Source organism: Alligator sinensis, unplaced genomic scaffold (genome assembly GCF_000455745.1).
Source record: "Alligator sinensis unplaced genomic scaffold, ASM45574v1 scaffold421_1, whole genome shotgun sequence".
In the NCBI taxonomy this organism is placed as follows: Eukaryota; Metazoa; Chordata; order Crocodylia; family Alligatoridae; genus Alligator; species Alligator sinensis.
The window spans coordinates 1,020,688-1,041,517 of record NW_005841871.1 but is presented as its reverse complement, the minus strand read 5'-3'; the positions used below and the strand labels follow the sequence as shown (position 1 = coordinate 1,041,517).

The 20,830-nt window shown below is 41.9% G+C and overlaps 1 protein-coding gene across 10 annotated transcripts in view; it reads left to right on the top strand.

Annotated features, from left to right (window-relative positions):
- The window catches only part of SH3TC1 (SH3 domain and tetratricopeptide repeats 1), a 99,233-nt gene that overhangs the window by 52,876 nt on the left and 25,527 nt on the right, over positions 1 to 20,830 (top strand). For 9 of the 10 annotated variants that reach the window (XM_025195221.1, XM_014527228.2, XM_006017013.3 and 6 more), the window contains 7 exons: positions 7,349 to 7,476; positions 14,179 to 14,284; positions 15,049 to 15,207; positions 16,186 to 16,360; positions 18,257 to 18,330; positions 19,423 to 19,618; positions 20,535 to 20,668. In XM_025195221.1, the coding sequence (XP_025051006.1) occupies positions 7,349 to 7,476; positions 14,179 to 14,284; positions 15,049 to 15,207; positions 16,186 to 16,360; positions 18,257 to 18,330; positions 19,423 to 19,618; positions 20,535 to 20,668 (972 nt within the window). Of the gene's footprint in view, positions 1 to 4,138; positions 4,191 to 7,348; positions 7,477 to 14,178; positions 14,285 to 15,048; positions 15,208 to 16,185; positions 16,361 to 18,256; positions 18,331 to 19,422; positions 19,619 to 20,534; positions 20,669 to 20,830 lie in introns of those variants that run through there. The other variant, XM_025195234.1, reaches the window with a different exon arrangement.

The following is a 20,830-nucleotide window of genomic DNA, read 5'->3' as shown; positions in this document are numbered from 1 at the left end:
TGCTGTGTAAGTTTCCCTTGAGGATCAGGACTGAGAGATTGGAGAGAGAGTGGCCCTCTTGTGAGAAATGTGCCCCCACCGGTAACTAGGTGTTTCTGTCTTGGATGGATTTCCGGTGTGCGTTCATTCTGGTGCGCAGTTGTTGTCTGGTCTCTCCTACATATCTTCCATCATAGATTTGTAGACATTAGGGCTGGAATGGACCTTGGAAGATTGAGTCCAGTCCCCTGCCCCAGGGGCAGGAAGTCAGCTGAGGTCATGGGATCCCAGCAAGATAAATGTCCCAATGTCTCTTAAAGGAGTCCAGAGTAGGTGGTTTACCACCTCTGGTGGCAGTCTGTTCCAGGCCTTGTGGGCTTGGACAGTAAAGAAGTTTTTCCTTATGTCCAGCCTGAAACGGTCTTGGAGGAGTTTGTGACTGTTGGACATTGTTATCCCATGTGGCGCTCTGGTGAACAGGCATTCCCCCAGATCCTGATTTACCCCCCTTATATACTTATAGGCAACCACCTGGTCCCCCCTGAGCCTGCGTGTTTCCAGGCTGAAAAGTCCCGTAGCTGTCAGCCTGTCATTATAAGGCCTGTTTTCCTGCCCTCTGATCATGGCTCCTGCCCGTGGCTCTCGTCTGGACTCTCTCAAGCTTCTCCACATCCTTTTTGAATTGCGGAGCCCAAAACTGGACGCAGTACTCCAGCTGTGGCCTCACCAAGGCCGAGTACAATGGTAGAATGACGTTCCGGGATTTGCTTGAGAAGCATCTATGGATGCAAGCCAGTGTTTGGCGTGCTTTACTAGCCACAGCATCAAATTGGTGGCTCATGTTCATCTTGTGGTCAGTCATGACGCCCAAGTCCCTTTCATCAGAAGTACTAGCCGGTGTAGCACTGATGAGTCTATAACCATGCTGCAGGTTTTTGTTCCCAAGGTGGAGAACCTTGCATTTTTTCGGTGTTGAAGACCATCTGCTCATTTTTCCGAGCCTGTCAAGATTAGCCTGGATCATTATCCTGTCCTCGGGTGTGGGCTCTTTACTTCAAAGTTTGGTGTCATCAGCAAACTTGGCCAGTCCACTTCTGATACCAATGTCCATGTCATTAATGAAGATCTTGATAAGAATAGGCCGAAGGACAGAGCCTTGGTGGACCCCACTGGCCACGGTGCACCACAAAGATTAACTTCTGTCAGCTACCGCTCTCTGAGTCCGACCTCGGAGCCAATTTCCCAGCCAGCAGACTGTGATGCATTTGAGGCCACAGTTGGCTAGTTTTTCTATGAGATGATTATGGGATACCAGATCATAAGCTTTTTTAAAAAATCAAGATATATGACGTTGATCTCTTCTCCCTTGTCCATGTGCTAGGTCACCTGGTTGTAGAAGGAGATGAGATTGGTCAGGCAAGACCTTTCCACAACAAACCCGTGCTGGCTATCCCTCAGGATTGTTGCCTTAAGCCAGTTTGTCAAGAATGGTCTCTCTGATTATTTTTCTAAGATCTTCCCTGGGATGGAGGTCAAGCTGATGGGCCTGTAGTTCTACTTTCTGTAGATCTACTGTCCTCCCTTTCTTGAAGATAGGCACCACATTGGCCTTCTTCCAGTCTTTAGGCACTTCACCAGAGCACCATGAGTTCTCAAAGATCTGTGCCAGTGGCAGAGCTATGATGCTTGCCAGCTCCTTAAGTACCCTGGGGTGTAAGCTGTCTGGGCCTGCTGACTTTAAGGTGTTGAACCTCTCAAGGTATTCCTTTACATGGTCAACATTGATGAAGGGTAACAGTTCTCCCTCACTCTGGACGTCCTATCCCATGTTGAGCAGGGATGTCCCTTGGGGCTGGTGAAAAACGGACACAAAATACCTGTTAAGCAGATTGGCTTTTTCCTGGGTGTCAGTCATCAGTTGTCCCATCTGGTTTAGCAGGGGTCCAATGTTACCCGTGTTTTTCCTGCGGCTCCCCACATATCTAAAAAAAGGAGTTGTTATTGTCCTTGATACGTGTAACCAGTTGGAGTTCAGTCACAGTGTTACTTAAAATTGCCAATAGGTCAAATTAAGAGCGATACCTTAAAAAGGGGGATAAGGCAAAATGCCATGTTCATTGGTTACATGAAGCAGATACATAAGCTTGGACGCACCAGTCATACAAACAGACATACACAAGCATACGTACAAACAGACATACAGACAAAACCACTCCAGCAAGGTGTTATAGGTACCAGCAGATGTTACTCAATATTAGCACTAGATGGCCAGGTCCAGGCTTATTGAAGATATGAGCGGGGGTATACAGGCATACATGCCTGTGCTCCATGAAGTTGCAGAGAGTTGATTCCCTATCTTGGCTTGTCTGCATCCCACTTTTATAGGCATTTCAAGTCTTTGTTCAGCATTGAGGTTTTTCCATGCTCAGTTTTTAATTAAAGGTTGTTTCTTCTTGTTATCTCAACTTGAGGTCATCCCAGTAAAGCTGGTGATCTCTGCTGAAGCATTGTGTCCTTGATCTCTGTCTTGAAGCATTGTGTAGTTCAAATGGCAGGATAAGCAAAATTCATTCTTCTTTGAAACGGATCACAGATGAGTTCTTCAGCAATTCATTAATTAGTTTACTGTCTGGTAACCTATATATTGATGCCTTGTTGCTTACACAATCAATTAAATCTTCTGTTTTCATGCAAATAGTTACCATTCTTTCATCATTCATCCTCTCACACAGACACTCACATACACAAGGCATATGAAGTTCATCTACTCATGTCAAGGAGGGAATGAGCACAAAAGGGAGTTTTGGTTCTTCGTACAATCATAGAGGTTGATCAATTCAATACTATTATCATTTAAACATAATAAATAAAGCAAAAATGCATACTACAGCAGCCTTGGCTTTCCTGGTTTGCTCTCTACAGGTCCAGACCACTGCAGAGTATTCCTCCATTGGGGTAGATCCAACCTTCCATCCTTTATAGGTCTTTCTTTTTAGATGCAGGAGGTCCACTGCAGAGCCAAGGGGGCTGCTGTGCCCTTTTGCTGCCTTTCCCCCAAGACAGATGAGACATTGCTTGAGCTTCCAGGATTACTCCTTTGAGGAGCAACCACTCTTCCTGAACTCCCCTCCCCTTTGGGCTGTGGTCCCTTAGGGAATCGCCAACAAGCCTCCTGAGCTTGTCAAAGTCAGCTTTTTTTGAAGTCAGGGACTTCTGCTTTGCTGACTGACTTGCCAGCTTTACAGCAGATAGTGAAGGTGATAGGTGAAATGTATAGAAATAAATATAAATGTATTTGCCTACCTATATAAAATTAAATTCTATAGTACTCCTATCCAATATAATTATAGAATTCAAATGAATGAATGAATGAATATAATACTAAAATAAAAGAGCCTTGAAGAAAAAGGTATTCATTCTGAATCTGAAATCCCTCTTGCTAGCAAGTAGGGAATCCTTTAGAAGATCAGTGCTGCTAGCCATAGTTGTCTGATGCTGAGCTGCTAGAATGCAGCTCACTCAGCTGACACCGAGGCAGAAAGCAGGGCAGTTCAAACAATGCTGCCTTTTATGCAGTTTTTCCATCCCTCCCCCAGAGCACTGGGATTGGAAGGGACCTCAGAGAAGAATGACAGTCACTGGCCAACTACGCAGTCAATAATGAGAGAACTCCTTCCCCCACCTCTTCCCCCTCCCTCTCCTTATTTTAGTTTCTGTTTCCCAACAGGCAAGCGCAGCTTGAGCTTCAAAACTTGTAAAGTTTCGAAGTTTTCAAAATGTTTCGACTTGCCTTGTTTCTTTTTGAGGCTGTTTTGAAGCTCTCTGTTTTGTTTCACTTTTGCTGTTTCAAGCTCGAAATGAGTCGAAACAGCATCAAAATGAAACTGCTGGCGAAATTTCACACATCTCTACTAAATAGCTGTTCGTGAACACAGTCTGCTTTCTAGGGGGAAAATAGGTGTCCTTGAAAACTTCTCCTCTGAAAATATCCAAACTTTATTCTAAAATATTAAATTCATATTTTTTTGAAAGGGTGAATTTTTTTCCAAGGGAAACTGGTCATATTTTAGTTCTATGGGTTTTTTTGGTGGTGGTTTGTTGGTTTTTTGTTTTGTTTTGTTTTGTTTTTTGTTTTTTTGCCCAGGTTCCAGTCTAACTCAAATACAGTAACTACATTTTGCCTGCTCAAATTTCCTTCTGCCACTGAAAAAGTAAGTTGAATTTTTTTCAATTTTTGATATTACCATGTGTAATTAAATAGCTACCTTATTTAACTGCAGATGTCAATGGGGAGTGAAATGATCCTGATGAGTTATTTTCTATCATACACCATATAACTAAGTGATTTGAGGCAATTACTGGTGAAAATTAATTATCATTCCTATTAAAACTGTTGCTCCTAGCAGGAAGAATCTAAACACTAAAGCTAGACTATTATTTTTTTATTGTTGAGTTCAGGGTTTGAATTATGGGTGAGCTCAGTGGGAGGGGGGGAGCCGAGTCCCTGCCTGTAAGATTTGAAAATCATAACCTGGGAGGCTCTCCAATTTTATTAGGACATTGTGATGGGCAGCCCAATTTTTTTTGTAGACCCCCTGAAGAGTCAAAGTGTAATTTGAACCCTGGTTGAGTTTCAATATATTTGTTACCACCTTATACTTTCTTCTGCATTTTGGGGATATAATACAGTTGTACCGTCTTTTTTCATAAGTAAGAAAAATACCATGCATTTAGAAATGGAAGTGCACTCTTTCGTTTTATTGACTGGACTATGTGAAAACAAATGTGCAGCTTAGCATTTCTCAAAAGTACTCTAATCATCATTTTCCAGCTTGGGCGCATACATCTAGATTCTAAAATTCGTATTTAGGCTCTAAAATAAAAGTTTTTCTGATTGTTGAGGGTGCTCAGCTCTTCTGAAAAATCTCATTTAGTCTTTCTTTTCCCTTTAGTTTCCTTTACTACTCTTCTAAACATAGTACTGTAGAACATCTTAGTACCGTTTCACAGCATGTGACTAACATCTGTCACATGTGGTTCATTATCCCTCTTCATCAATTTTCTCAGAAGATGACTTGTGGGGCATGTGAATACATGTGTTCTGTGTTGCTCCAAGTATTTATATGTAAATGTTTCTCCATACTTATTTCAGAGAAGGTAAGTCAAAGAGGTATCTTTTTCATTTGAAACAGAAGATAGTAGCTTAATGATGCTCCTTATTTCCTTGAGAGGTCAAAGATTACAGAATGAATAGATTCTAAGGCACCTCTACATGTGCAGGTACAGGCATGTTAAAATCTAATGCACAATCCACACAATTGTGCTTTCTACCATGTACATGGTAGGAGGCATGATTGTGAGATTGTACATTAGATCCTATTGTACCTTACTGCCGGTACAGGGGGAGCCTGATCCTGGGTTCCCCTGAACTGGCAAGAAGCTGGCTCCTGTGCCTGGGAGACCCTCTGCTGACAGGGCTCCCAGCGGTGAGAGCACCACATGCACCCCTGCTTCTGGGGAAACTGCAGCCAGTGCAATCCACACACCACTGTGGATTTGTCCCATTGCTGGGACACCACAGTTGTTGTGATCTCCCAGCCTCTGGGTACCCCACACACCCTAGGGCAGGGAGTTCACAGCAGCACCCTGCTGCTGCCAGGATCCATAGTTTTATATAGCTGCAGATTCTGGGTCTTGGCATCTGTGGGCTGCTACTGGGACCCAGTGTCCATGCTAGGCACAGTGGGGGCTAAGAGTCCTGCAGCTGAGCGGACTCTCTGTCCTGGCCCTCAGCTGCAGGGACTCTGGGTTCTGGCTGTGTGGGGTATGGTCAGGGCTTTGAGTCGTGTCAGATGTGGAGACACTTGGTCCTAGCTGTGCTTGGGGCACCCCATGGCTGGGAGATTGCAGTGGCTGTGATCTCTCAGCCATGGGGGGCTGCCTACCCATGCAAATTTACATAGTTTTGAGAAATAACTTTATAACTGGTTGGACTTTTTAAGGTGGCATAGCTAATTTGCACATGTAGCTAGTCTAAATTTATTGTGAAGTCAACCAGGTAATTGTGTAATAGATATACTGTGTAGAAGGGGCCTAAGAAAGCCTTCTTTCCTGCAAACCTTTGCAATAAAAAGCCCATGCTTAAGGAGTGAAGGCTTTTCCATACAGGTTTCTGTCGCTTTATGTGGTGTATGCGTTTCTGGAAAACTGTGCATAACTTGAATTCACATAAAGGGAGCCCAGTTCACAAGGTAACAAGTAGGAATACAGTCACATAGTGGGGTGGGAGGAAGGGAGTGGGGCTGGGGCTGAGGCTAGGGAAGGAGCAGGGGGAGGGGCATGGCACAGCCCAGTGGCTGCAGACAAGTGGCATTGGCCACTCCTGGGGCTGCAGCAGGATGTAAAGCGGAGGGAACTGAGAGTGGGTGCAGAGCGCAAGATTGGGGGGGGCTGGGCTCTTGTTGTTATGTATACCCTGGGAGGGAGCTAGTTGTTATGTACACCCTGCGTGTCCCTGGATCTGCACATGGGACCAGAGCAGGCTGCTACTGCGGACTGGGGCTGGCAGTGGCACTGGGCTCTTCCCAGTGGTGGCCTGGGCTGTGCTGTGCTCATGGCGGGTGGTGGTGGCGCTGGGAGGGGAGGTTGGGGGGTACGGTGAATTTTAAGGTGGCTGCAGGCCCCTTCCCAGTGCTGTTGCCACCCACCCAGAGCACAGTGTGACCCAGCAACCCCCACACTGCTAGGAAGAACCCGGTGCCACCACCAGCTCCAGCCCTCAGTGGCAGCCTGCCCTCATCCTGTGTGCAGATCTGGGGGCACACCCCCCACCCCCCCAGGAAGAGCCTGGTGTAGACCTCCCAGCCTGAAGCCCTCCTGGGATCAGTGTAGCAGAAAGAGCTGTGCCCCCCATCCCGCATCCACTGACAGTTCCTTCTGCTTTACTCCCTGCTGAAGCCCTGGGAGCAGCCGATGCCTGCAGCTGCTGGGCTGTGCCACGCACCTCCCTGCAGATGCCATCAGCACTGGGGGCGGAGCTGGTGAGCACCTGCAGACACCTGCTTGATGTGCTGGGCCCTGTCAGGTGGGGGGAAGGGCATGTAGCGCAGACACTGGCGGGGGGGGGGGGGGGCCCTGATGGGGGGGCATGTGCCCCGCCCCCATGCTCACCCTACCAGTTGCCTATGTTCTATAATGTATCTTTCTATATCTACCTGAGTATTGCATTGGGAGACTTCAAACTTCGAAGGGGTACATCTGTTTTAAGTATGATTCTAAATATTGACTCTGCAGTCTTTGGGATGTTTCTGTTTGGCAAACTCGTTTTGGCCCAAAAGAATTTGTGACAGCCTGGTAATATTCTTTTTAGATATATCACTGAGGTTATCCATGGTAAGACAAAAGACTGGACTTCATGATCATCACCTTCAAGGAGAACTGAGAGGACGACTACGGCTCCTGGAAAATGACAGCAGGGAGGTCATGGCAACTTTTAGTGTAAGTCATTTCTATTATATTTATGAAAGTGTTTTGGATATTTTTGGTAACAAGCTGAAGAGGCCAAAAGCTCCACAGGTGGGCACTGTGACAAATTACATGGTCTGCAGATCTTTGCAGAGGAGAACCTATAGCATGTTTAACAGTAGGCTGTTCAAATTTACATGTTGACATAGACCACATCTTCAATCTACCTTCAAATATAAATTAAGATGCCAGTGCTCCTTTCCCTTACTTGGCAGAGAGCAGAAGTGGGTATAGCTGGGTTTAGATAAATGAAGGCATGAACAATTGGTCCATGTCATAGATCTCCCATTGTTTCCCCTATCATTCAAGAGTTCTGACTCCCACAACTGGATCTTCTGGACTGTTTTATGCAAGAACAATGATGACTTGTGTCTGTTAAACACAGGAGTAACAGAAGTACCCTTGCCTGACTTATATATGAAGTTCTAATTTGACAAACACACACAACTCTTAGCAGAAATTAAAACAAGAAAAATATACCTATTGTAGGGGAGGTCCTATACCAATTCTAGAGCATTGTTCAATTCAATAAGAGGTGAATATGTGAAAAATTTGAGGTACTTACGTTAAAAGTATAACAGGGCTTGAAATGCTTTTCATCCTGGAACTATGTGCACTGCAAATAATGGATGATGAATATTTAGATGTAAATTCTCTGTATATGTGGCTTGACTTTGGTGAAAAAAAATCTTGAGGAAATGGTAACTTATTTTAATGAAAATAGCATTTACTGAAGAAACCATCAAGAAGAAAAGGAATGTGAAAACAGGAAATTTTCAACTTTAATAATTTAAGCAGCTGTGCTACTAATGTTTCATAGATTTCATAGACATTAGGGCTGGAAGGGACCTCGGAAGATCATCGAGTCCAGCCCCCTGCCCAAAGGTCAGGAAGTCAGCTGGGGTTGTAGGATCCCAGCAAGATGAGCATCCAGTTTGCTCTTGAAGGTGTTCAATGAAGGCGCTTGAACCACCTCCAGTGGCAGGCTGTTCCAGACCTTGGGGGCTTGAACAGTAAAGAAATTCTTCCTTATGTCCAGCCTGAAACGGTCTTGTAGTAGTTTATGACCGTTCGACCTAGTCGTCATCCCTAGGGGCGCTCTGGTGAATAAACGTTCCCCCAGATACTGGTGGTCACCCCTGATAAACTTATAGGTGGCCATCAGATCACCCCTGAGCCTGCGCTTTTCCAGGCTAAAGAGCCCCAGGGCTCTCAGCCTGTCATCGTAGGGTCTGCTTCCCTGACCTCTGATCATGCGCGTGGCTCTTCTCTGGACTCTCTCAGGCTTCTCCACATCCTTTTTGAATTGTGGAGCCCAAAACTGGATGCAGTACTCCAGCTGCTTGCCTCACCAAGGCCGAGTACAAGGGGAGAATGACATCCTGGGATTTACTTGAGAAGCATCTATGGATGCAAGCCAGCGTTTTGGTCGCTTTGCTAGCCGCCGCATCGCATTGCAGGCTCATGTTCATCTTGTGGTCAATGATGACCCCCAAGTCTCTTTCTTCCATAGTGCTAGCCAACATAGCATTGCCAAGCCTATAAGGATGCTGCGGGTTTTTCTTCCCAAGGTGGAGAACCTTGCATTTATCGGTGTTGAACACCATCAGATTCTCGTCTGCCCACTTGCTGAGCCTGTCCAGGTCAGCCTGGATCACCCGCCTGTCTTCTGGTGTGGATGCTTTGCCCCAAAGTTTGGTGTCATCGGCGAACTTGGCCAGTCTGCTTCTGACTCTAGTGTCCACATCATTAATGAAGTGTTGAACAGTATGGGTCCAAGGACAGAGCCTTGGGGGACATGTGTATTTCTGAATCTCAGTAAAAATCAAGACTGAAATTGTTGCACACTCTTGCCACACCTATGTTGGATATATCCAACTGGAGAAAATAGGCCACAATATTTGAGAAATTAAGATGAATTACTAATGTGAGTGACTCTTAATATGTTGCATTAAGGTAATGTTGGATACCAATAAAGAAGTGGGGGGATAGTACAGGTAATCACTAGAACAATTAAACTAATGTGTTAATTGGCTTTTATGCCCATTTGAAACTATTGTTAATCAACAAATTTGTCTGGAACATCTGCTCCTAAGCAAAAGGTGATGTTTTCTCACAGCAAGTTAGTTGTAATTTTACATTACACATTGGAGAATAGACTTATTTTTGTTTTGTGGCTCAGATGGGTTCTGACTGACACCATGGCTCTAAACACTCCCAAGCAATAGGACTCATCAGATATGCAATAGTGAGAGTTTCAAAATTTATTTTAATCATCATCATTGCATTGTGCTCATCTGTCATCTCCAAGATTATTTCATCTTCTGTTGCCTCCTTTGCCTGGTTTATGTTCGTTTTCTTTTTGTATTGTGAATATCCCATCCCTTCTCACTAACAAGCCAAACAATGCAATCTTAGCTACCATTCCTTCAGTTAATAGTATTGAGTTATCATATTTCATGTGTAAGATCTGTCATCACCAGACTGGCTGCCATTGTTATTTCCACACACATTGTAAACTATATTTTTCAGTGTGTTTGTTTTTCTGTGCAGTTAGTGTGGTGGTGGGGGGAGTGTGGCAGCATACAAATCGTCTAATTTTAAGGCTGTGTTAATTTTAAAAAGCAGGTCTAAGAAAAGACCTTCCAGAAAAGCAGGATTTATGGCAAGTTGACTTACAAAACTGTGAATTTGTTTTGATCTTGAACAGTGCAGAGTGCAGCCTTCAGGGCATCGTCTCAGCAGGTTTTGGTAATTTTTATTAATAGAATTCAAGGACTGCAAAAAACTTACTGTTCTTTTATTAATATTTGAGCAGGTGTTGGGAAGTGAATTCACGAGATCAAAGCACTGATGAGAGGTGTCTCCTAGGAGCATGAGGCTTTTATTTTTTGAAGAGCAAGCTGTATATGTTGTGTAAAAATTAAAGATAAAAGAATACATGGAAAGTGATGAAATAGTCCAAAGATTTTTAAAATTAATTTTAAAAGGATTATTTTCAAGAAAAATGGTAATTCTATGTGGTTTAATTTTATAGACATAAGTGATGGTTTCAGTGATGGTTTCCTATAAAATTTGTAATTTAAATTTCTTAATCTTCAGTCCTTAAATGTAACATTTTTATTCCATTAGATTTACTGCAGCTGAGTTAATTTGAAGAGTGGGCAGCATATTTTCCATTCTATAACATATAGTTTAGAGGGGTAACAGGCAGAGTTGGTGCCCTGAGCAAGCCCAATCGGAGATTGGAGGCAGGGGGGATGATACCAAAGGTGGGGGAAGGGAGAGGTGCCCTGGCAGCAAGAGCAGCCCCATGGCATATCCATTCTGGGAACTCCAACAAAACAGCCACCAGATGAGCCGTCGGTGCTGCTGCCACATGCTCGGCCTGCCCCAGTTGTTTCTCTTAAAGCAGTAGCAGCAGCCAGGGAAAGCATGGGGCTGCTTTTGCTGCTGGGGCATGGAGATGCAGGAATGGGGTCATTTGCAATATTTCTCCTAATCTGGCGGCCTGGACAGGTGCCTCTCTCCCCTAGTTTATTATGATGTACCCCATTAAAATACCATATTACTTGAGCGTTAAGAATGACAACAGTGGTCAGAAAGTGGGATAGTAAGTTTGCAAACACTGCTTACCTCTACCCCCCTGTTTGCACTGTGATGGAGGATAGGATCCTCAGCCAGTAGATGGAAATAGTGATGAACATCACTGGTCCATGGGTTTGTAATGTTTTCCCATCTGCTGGGTCAGAGGTATCTTAGGTAGGTGCTAAGACGGGGCGGACAAAGTCCAGCCCACGGCCCAGATTGGGGCTGCAGCAGACTCCATTTCCCAGCAGCCCCTGCCTGCACCACTCTGGCTGGTCTCCATGAGCCATCCTGGCTCCGCTCTCCCAGGGTGTCTATGGAGATGAGCCCAAATAGTGCTGGCAGCACATGTGGCTGGCTGGGGAGCTACTCTGGGGCTGGGATCTTGTGGTAGTGATGGTGTGGGGCTGGATCTAGGGCAGAGCTGTGATCTGCTACTCACGCACCCCTGTGGTGAGCACGGGTTCTGCAGGCAGGGATGTTTAGGTAGCAGATTGTGGCTCTTCCCCGACTCCAGCCCTCACTGTCACATCCGCAAGATCCTGGCTCTGGATGCAGCTCCCTGCCCATCTACGTGCCCTGCCAGTGCTGCTTGGGCTGGTCTCCATGGAGACCCTGGGAGCATGGGGCTGTCATGGTCTTGTGCTGTCATAACCCTGCTGACCTGGGGTCTTCATAGAGACTGGTTGGAGCAGTATGGGCAGGGACTGCTGGGAAATGGAGTCCAGCCACCGACTGGATTCACCATTCTGCCCACCCCTGTGCTAGGACCTGCCCACAGCTAGTGCTGGCCTTGGCACCATCATAAGGGGAGTGCCCACAGCTGAATGCCACTGAAGCCCCACCTCCACGGGCCAGGTTCAAGGGTTCCACAGGCCATCGTTTGCTGACCCTTGCTTTACATCATAGTTCTTAAGTATCTTCTAGTTTAGGTGCAACTATGTACTTTATCATACAGTACACCCTGGGATATCTGGATGGCAATTTTTTTTACTTATTTCTAACTTGGTATTTGTTTTACTATATTTAAAATACTGTACTCTAAATTTAAACTAGCTTTTTACATTCTGTATCTTGAGGTAGCCTATATCATTCCTCACAAGATGCTGTGATTACACTTACCTGAAGAATTCAGGGTTTTGAACAACTTTTTTTTTTTCATGGGAGTTTAGTTAAAAACCACTGGAATTGGTTTTTATCTATCTCAGGGTATCAATACACATTGCATGTCTTCCAGGAGAAAGTCTTTTGTCCCAGGATCATGCAGACACATAAATTCATTGTGAAGTACCTATGAAGTATGCAGTTTTAAAATGTGCAAACACTTTTCCCTAGAACAGTACTGTGTACAGTCTGTAAGCTAACTATGTGTGATTCAAGTTAATTGCAAGTCATTTCAGGGGTAGGCCTGTCACTGTCACTGGCCACCTACCGGCAGAGGAACAGCCCTTCAACTTGGGAGAGCTATGCGTACAATGACTGTGCTGCCATGTTTTGATTTGGGTTAAAGCCCTGGACAACAGGAACTGCCTCAAATGAGGCATCTGTTTCCTCCTTCATTTAGTTTCTCAAAAAGCATCTCTCCTGCAGTGTCGTTTTCCTTTCATCCTCAGCATTTCTGAGGTAAGAGGTATTCAGAAGGTTTGTGAAATGCAAGAGATGGCTCTGCTTTGTTTACTGTGCCCTTTCATTGAATACAAAATTAAAGGCTCTCAGAGTGCTGTTAATTCACCTAAATGGCATGCACAGGAGTAGAAGTGCTATTATATTCGATCCTATGTTCACAGGTACTCATTTACCCAGACAATTACAAGGCACAGTATCTGAAATGCCAAGAACACCCTATAATATACCCTAGGTAAGCAGAGCACAGGATGGCACTTCCAGTGCGACCACAATGGGAAGGAAATAGTTTGTTTATATGCTCAGAATTTGCTATAAAATGGGTTTTACCCTACACTGTAGCAGGAGGAACTTCCCTCCCACCCCCACAGGCCATACCAATCTGACCTAGGGGAAAAATTTCTTCTGACCCTAAATTTGATAATTGGTCTTGCTTTTCTTTTCAGAGTCACACCTCTAGCAAGGAACCTTTGAGTTTTCTATGCGTTTGCAGGAGCATTAGAGCACCTCAGTCAAACTCAACAAACCCCAAACCAAAAACAATCCCTATAGCTGAAGCTTGGGTTAACATCTTAGTGTTTCAGAAGAGGGCAACCTTCCCCTACAGAAGCCAGCAGAATTTGAGTGGGGAGAAAAAATCCTTTCTAGTCCATATGGACAAACAGGAGAAGTGCTGGAGCATGGGATTAGCAGACCCTTTCAATGCTAGAAGCGTTATCTCGGTACCTCTACAGGAGAAGGGAGCTTAGCTAAAGGTTCCTCAGAAAAGTTACAAATGTAAAATGTTCTTATTTTAAGGCAAGTCCTAAGAGGAGACGTTGAAGGAGCTAGGCTTGTTTTACTTGTGAAAAAGGCATTTAAGACATAAATCCATATATGAATACATCAGTGGATTGACCACTGTATCCCCTTTCTTTACCTGTGGAAGGTGAAGGTGGTATGTCCTGTGTATTGTCAGGGTTAACTGTAGTTTTGCTGATAGGTTAGATGAGGGATTTGTATAGGATGGTTTGGATAAGGAAGATCCTGCTTAAAGCACGGGTTTGGACTAGGTGGCTTCTCAAGGTCTCTTCCAGCCCTATTTCCCTATGATTACCTGAATTTGGCTTGAATGGAATTTAGATGACTTCACTGCGCTTGCTAGTGCAACTAATAAGCAGAAATGAAATGAGAAGTTAGCTCATTGTTAGACTCTTTAATGCTTACATAAGTATACACATACAACTGGTAGCTAAAGGAGCTGACTGCAGGCCTTGCCTGAGAGAAGTTAATGGGAGGGTTTTTTAGCACATTGTAGTATATGTGCAATGTGACTGAATAACAGTTACAGGGAAGAAATGTTCTTTCAATTTTTTTTTTTTCACTCTTGTGTTTGTATAGCCATGTTTTCCTGTATTTAAAATATTATTGCTCCTTGGTGAGTCTAGAAGCTGTAAGATAACATTTTTTTTTTCACTTTGCTAGGAGCTGTCTGCCAGACTGTTATCTATTCACAGTGACCAAGACCGAATTGTGGTGACATTTAAAACTTTTGAAGAGATATGGAAGTTTATAACCTATTATACCCTTGGTTGGTAATAATATATATATATTTAAAATATTATTGTTGTTGTTGTTATATTATTATTTTAAATCCCAGTGTTGTTCAATATGTTTGTAGGGGAAGATGTGTACATGAAACTAATTAACTGAAAATAATTATTGAAAGGGTTTGATGGATAAAAACCCTGTTGCTCCACTCTTCCCCAGGACAAATGAGAACGATTTCCCAGCTGTTCAAATGCTCCCAGGACTAGAAGGAGTGGAAAACCAGCTGTTCCCCATGCCTTCCCCAGCCTGGGGTGACCCGTCTTGGGAATATTTCTACCCCACAATGGTAGAAATTAATGCCTTTCCACAGCCAGAGTGAACAACATATATCGTGACACTGAACAGTTAGGAGATAATGTTTGCCTGAAACTTTCCAACACGTTCTGCTTCAACAGTTTGTTTTCATGATCTTCAAAGTGTCTCTCGTATTTTATATAAACGCTTCTGGTTAGTATCAGAAATGGCTGATTGAAAAATCTTAATTTACTACTATTGTTACTGGTAGTCTATGCTAATTCACATCTGATATTGGACCTGTGTCAGAGACTCCAGCTAATATCACCAAGAACTTCGCATGTGTATCTGCAAGTGGAATTTTGCCAACACTGCAATCTAGCAATAGCTGTATGTTGTATTTTAACCACCAATTTAATTACCTCACTATTTACCACTGCTTACAGCCTTTTGGAGGGGTTGTTGTGTTAACTTCATTAAAGTAAATATCTTGAATTGGATTCTTGCCAGGTTATGTAAATCACTGCATGGAGAACTTGTTGCTAGATCAGTCTTTCTGGCTCTCTTCACAAGAGAAGAATAACGGTAAACAAGAAGAAGCCAGAATTGAAGTCTCTATAAATGAAGAGTCTTTAAATTTGATGTACAGAGGTCTTCTAATGCAGGAAGGTAAGGAATAATGTATATGCAATGACTATATGTATGGGCCCCCTTACCTCTTAAAGATAGTATTTGGAATGCATTAAAGGTCTAATTCAGTCCTCTCAATTCAGTAGAAACCTCACTAGGATTGGAAGGGAGGTTCAAACAAATGCCATAGTATTGACTACAACATTAGGAGAATCTTAAATCCTTTTTAGTATTAAGTACAATGTAGGAGACAGCTGCAGAATATTTTTAACATATGTTTCTTTTGCAATCTCAGTAAAAAATGCATCTGGGAGTGGATACTTAAAAAATGCTTGTTTCCTAAAATGCACAATGATCCAGATTCTACCATTCTTAGGGCATGGACAGATGAGTAAATTATATTGAGTTAAATGGGAGGAGTTTACCATGTGCTGTTTGATCTGCAGTTAAGAGTTTTGTATGTCTATCCTATGGGAAATGGAAGCTAAGTCAGGGAAATTTATCCCTGAATGTAATACCTGCTAAGTTATCAGGGGAATTTTTTTCCTTACATCTTTAGCTCAGTAACATTTCTTCATCTGTCACATAGTCACATCTAAGAATTCTACAGATAATAATTTTTGTCTCGGCTTTATGGTTTGAACACATTGCAAGTTTTACACATTGAACATGTTTTACAATTGTATTCTAGTTCACCCATAACATTGCTTTAGGTTAGAAGCATTTCTAGTAACAGTTCCCAAATTAAGGATTCTGATGACAAATGGGGTCAGAAACCCCATATGAACACAGTTGGAAACGCTAGGTTCATAGCAGAAGTCGGTTGTAAGCTTGGAAAGATTGAAAACACTGAAATAGAGGTTAAAAACAAATTGGGGCAAACTTTCATGACAAAATAGTCTAATGAATTCTGTTCAGTTAAAATAGTAAGTTGGCCTACTTTCAAGCACGCGCAACATTAAAACGACTGAAGTACTACAAAATTTGAAACCTGACGTGAATTGCTTTTATTTTAAGGGACATTCTTTGTCTTGTGTTCTGACAACCTCATAAAAGAGGTGACAGCTGCAGATACTGTAGTGAAAGTTTACCAGAATGAGTTTGTGACTGAAGACACATCTGGTGGATCACTGAGTGATGACCTGACTTTAGACAATAAAGTCACTACAGAACCTTTGATTCCTTTTCATCAGTAGGTACCCGACTTGAGTCTTCTATTTCATAAGTACAAGTATATTTATTTACATATAGACATTTTAAAATGAAGGCATTTGGGGCTGGCTTTGTGGTTAGCACCCTCTATTCAGGAAGTCCATTGATCTCATTCTTTTCTTAGACTCCTTACTTCCTGAGTGCTGTAAGGAAAATGCCTATGGTCATATGTAATAATAAATCAAGTGCCTTTTTCTTGACTTACGATGGCTGTCCATTTTTAATGCAGTAGAAAGGATGTTGGTTTTGAGAATTTTTAGGTTGGTGGATGTGTTTTCACTTTTCACATGTGAACAACTGTAACTCAGAAATGTCTGAGTGGGGACTGCTAGCCTATTATGTCCTTCCACCATTTGACAACTTCTTGTTGCAGCCTCCTTGGGGCTCAGGCACATGCTGTTAATCTGTCAGTGGGCCTTCCCCTCTTCATTATTACAGGGATTAGCAGAACGTCGTTTTCTGGCCCATAGAGGTCTGAGGCTGAAGTAGGCCCCATAAGTAAGTGCTTGTTAGTGGGTACTAGGAAACCCCAGGCCACTGACTCTTAGAATAATATCAGAAACACCATTTTTACTGCTGCTAAGACAGCAAGTAAACAAAAGCAAATACAAAATGGCTTCTGCTGCCCTCCCTGAAGAAACACATTGGCTAAACCAGTCTATGAGCCAGAATAATTCTTTAATTTCAGATACCATATTTTCTCATGTTCCATATGCCCCCAAACAAGACATGCATCTTGTTCTTGGAAGGTACAGTATATAAAACAAGAGATTCCTAGAGCTAGGGCTGACTGTGACATAAGATTAAGTCCTCCTGGAAACTTAAGTGTGTTTAGGAAGGATAGCATCCCAGGGGGCACCCTGGATGAGGCAGCCGGAGCTACTTCTAGGTATGGCAGGACATGCATGAGCTACAGTGTTCAGCCAGTAGAGACTGTGGGTGTGAGGGAATTAACACAGGACTCTGCCTATTCTGCATGCCAGGGTTACAGAAGTGGCAGTTGTCTTGGCAGCATTAGAGCACAGTGTCTGCATACTTCTAATTTTGGAAGGCTGATTTTTGGGGGGAAGGGGGGTGGAAGGGTGTGCATGGTAAATACAGTATTTGATTTTATTCATGTAACTTGCTGCATAGTACTGGGGGAAAAGTGCAAGACATTGAAACTTAGCTCTCTAGATAGTTGAGCCTACTTTTGCTTTTTAACAAAATGTGCTTATTGTTTGTACTGTGGTGGAACCTACAACCCAGTCCCTTTAGTCAGCACTTGCTGTGCAAGGCACTGTACAGATAGATAACAGAATAAAAAGATGTTCCCTGCCCCAAAGAGCTTCAGTTTGAAATGAATGTAAGATTTTATTTTTTTTTACTGGCACTTTGCAAACCTGAAAATAGAGAAATGTGTTAAATTTCACGTTGAATATCTTAGCATAGCTATTTCATGTGGCTAAATGCAGTTAAAGCAGCTGTGTTAACTTTGCAGTAGCTTAAATGCTGCTACCATCAGCACCTGGGGAAGTAGTTGGTGAGAAATTTTACATAAAAAGAAAATTTTCAGAGAGAAAATATTTGTGGAAATTTGTGAGATTTCCCCCCCTTTTTTTCCTTCTAGTTTTTACCTCTAACGAATATTTGATCATAATATGATTTGTATAATCAAGAGGATGGGGTATGATTTCATGACATTTCAATAATTTCCATATATGATCCTTAGTTGCCAGAATGAAAGAAGTTTGATTCTGAAAACCACAGGAAAAAACACTAAAATGAATAATAGACTGAAAGAAGTAGGCATAAAATATCATTGGAACTGTCAAAACATTTTAGTGAGATTTTTTTTTTTAACTTAATTCAACACTTTTTTCCCTTTCTCTTCTAGGTGGTTTCTTAAAGTCTGTTCTGATTCTATTGATTTTGCTTGCAAAACAAAATCTCAACCCAGTGAGCAAATTGGTAAGAAATTCTTTCTAATCTCTGTATCTATTGTTTTTATCTATCATAGAACTAAACTTTAAATGATTTAGAAATGCTAATAATATACCCTTAGAGTAGCAGAATTGTTTTCAAATCGTTGTACTGCACTGCCAGTGATGCATAAAAGTCTGTTTTTATATCTCACACAGTACATCTCTAGAGCATCTTTCATCCAAAAATGCTTAACAGACTATGTATATGTCTAATTCTTGTTTTAGTAATGATGATGTGCAGCACATTTTGACTTAGAAGGCTTGCATTTCTTATAAATACTACTCATTCACACATGAGGATGATAGATCAAGTAGCTTTATAATGCAATCTAGTCAAAAGGAATGAGAATAAGTTTATAGACTCTTCCCAAAAGTATGTATTTAAAGTTTGTCAATTAGAAAGGTAAATCAGAAAAATCCAAGGATTTTAGTATGCATGTTGTCATGCATACAGATGCCCTGCCCCATGGCTAAAACTGCCACAAATACAAAGATTAATTATCACTCACTGACATTTCCTTTTGTATACTAATCCAGAGTGAAACAGTGCTGTGCATGGGTGCTATACAAAGTATTTACCTTAGGCCAAATCCTGCAAACGATACTAGGGCAAAGTACTGGTGTCAACAATAAAACCCTTAAAGCTCTGATATTGTTTGAAAATTGAGAGACGTAGTTGGGACAAATTAGGAGGAGGGAAATTTCATCAAATTAAAAAAAACTTTTTTCAAATGTCAAAATTCAGAAAATATTTCACCCAACTCTAGGGATACTTGAAAAAATAGCAGTTATTTCATTTTTAGTCTTGAAATTCTGAAAAGTGAATGGAATTGCCCAAGTATTGTAAGGATTGATGACTGACTGACTGACTGTGGGATTGGCTTTCTCTCTGTTCTATACTGAAGTGCTCTAAATAGGAACAACTTGCTTTTAAAGTACCTAAAGGTAATAAATCTTCCCTCAAAAAAGTCATTCAACAATCTCAGGATTATCACAGGCCATTATTGTTTCCTTTTATGCTGAGTTGCATTCTGCCTATCTCTTCAAATTAATGCATCTCCAAATCCTTATTGTGCAGCAACAGGATCTTCTCTAGCAGTGATTAGCTACGAAAGTGCTGCTCCTGAAGAGATTAGCTTCCAGAAGGGGGACAAAATTGAAATCATTGGCTACTTCATTGAATGCATGCCATGGTTTGTTGGAAGGCATGTATTTACTGGTCAAATCGGTTTTGTAAAGACAACTCATGTTACACCTGACATCTGTAGAACTGAGTAAGTTCTTTGTATATAATAATTTATCTGTGGCTCTTTTTTGTTTATTTTTTTAATAGCTTATAGTTTTCAAATGCATATTATATTTAAAACTCTTTAGATCTCTTTTCTGGAGATAATTACCATAGTGTGATGTGTTTCCATGTCAATAAATGGAAGGGAAACTACAGCATAAGACGTGATGCTCTCCATTATTAATTTCAGATCCAGATCGGTGTATTGAGAGAGAGTTTATGTAGTTTCAGGATTGATCATCACAATATATTTGATCAGTCTTACTTTCTTGGATCAGAAATTCCAGCCAGTCTTTCTATTATAGTTGCCTCCATATTTGGTGACCTCCCGTAATCAGGTTTAAATAGATGTAGGCACTTTTGCTTTGAGTATGGGCAGTCTGTGTACACTACAAACTTCAGCTTGCATTGCAGTGTAGATTTTAGTTGCATTGCAAATCTTAGTTGAGGTCACTAATTAATGACTGTAAAGAAAGCTAGAAGGCTCTTTAAAAAAAAAAAAAAAAAAGCCTTGTTGGAAATTTAACCCTCAAAGTTTAATGCAAAGGCAATAGCATAACATACTTAGTCTTACCACAGTGAATGAATTAATATTTTAATAAATGATATACTACAGTACAGGAATACCAATAAAGCTTTCTCTGATTTGCTTCAAGAGTGATCACCAGCTTCCAGAGTTGGCATTTATCAATGCATATTGGCGTGCAGAGTAACCATTATCAATTTATCCACTGAGCTGGCAGCACTCATAAGCTGTTTTATCCTCTAGTGGGCAAACTGTTCAAGTGGCAGGTGGTGCATACTATGATAGTGTACGGAAGCCAAATATACTTTATTCCTGTGCATTCATTGAATAAATATGGGGCAAACCACTTTATTCAAAATTGCTGCTTCATTTGTAGCTCCCAAAATTTGGATTTTCTGGAAGAGGAAGAGAGATTGTTTCTCACCAAAGAAAAAAATGCTGTGGAAGAGGATGTGATGCATTTAGTAAAGCAAACATTAAATACAGAAGTTTTCACTGTATATAGAATAGGTAAGGATGGATTTTATTCTCTGAAAAATCAATTCTTTCCTCAGGACCCATGACTAATTCCTGTTAATGCACAGATATTTTTATTCACTTTTTCTATAGTTGTCAGTGATATGTTTTCCCCTTTGTTGTTGCTGTTAGAAATTGCATGCAAAAGTCCTTTTA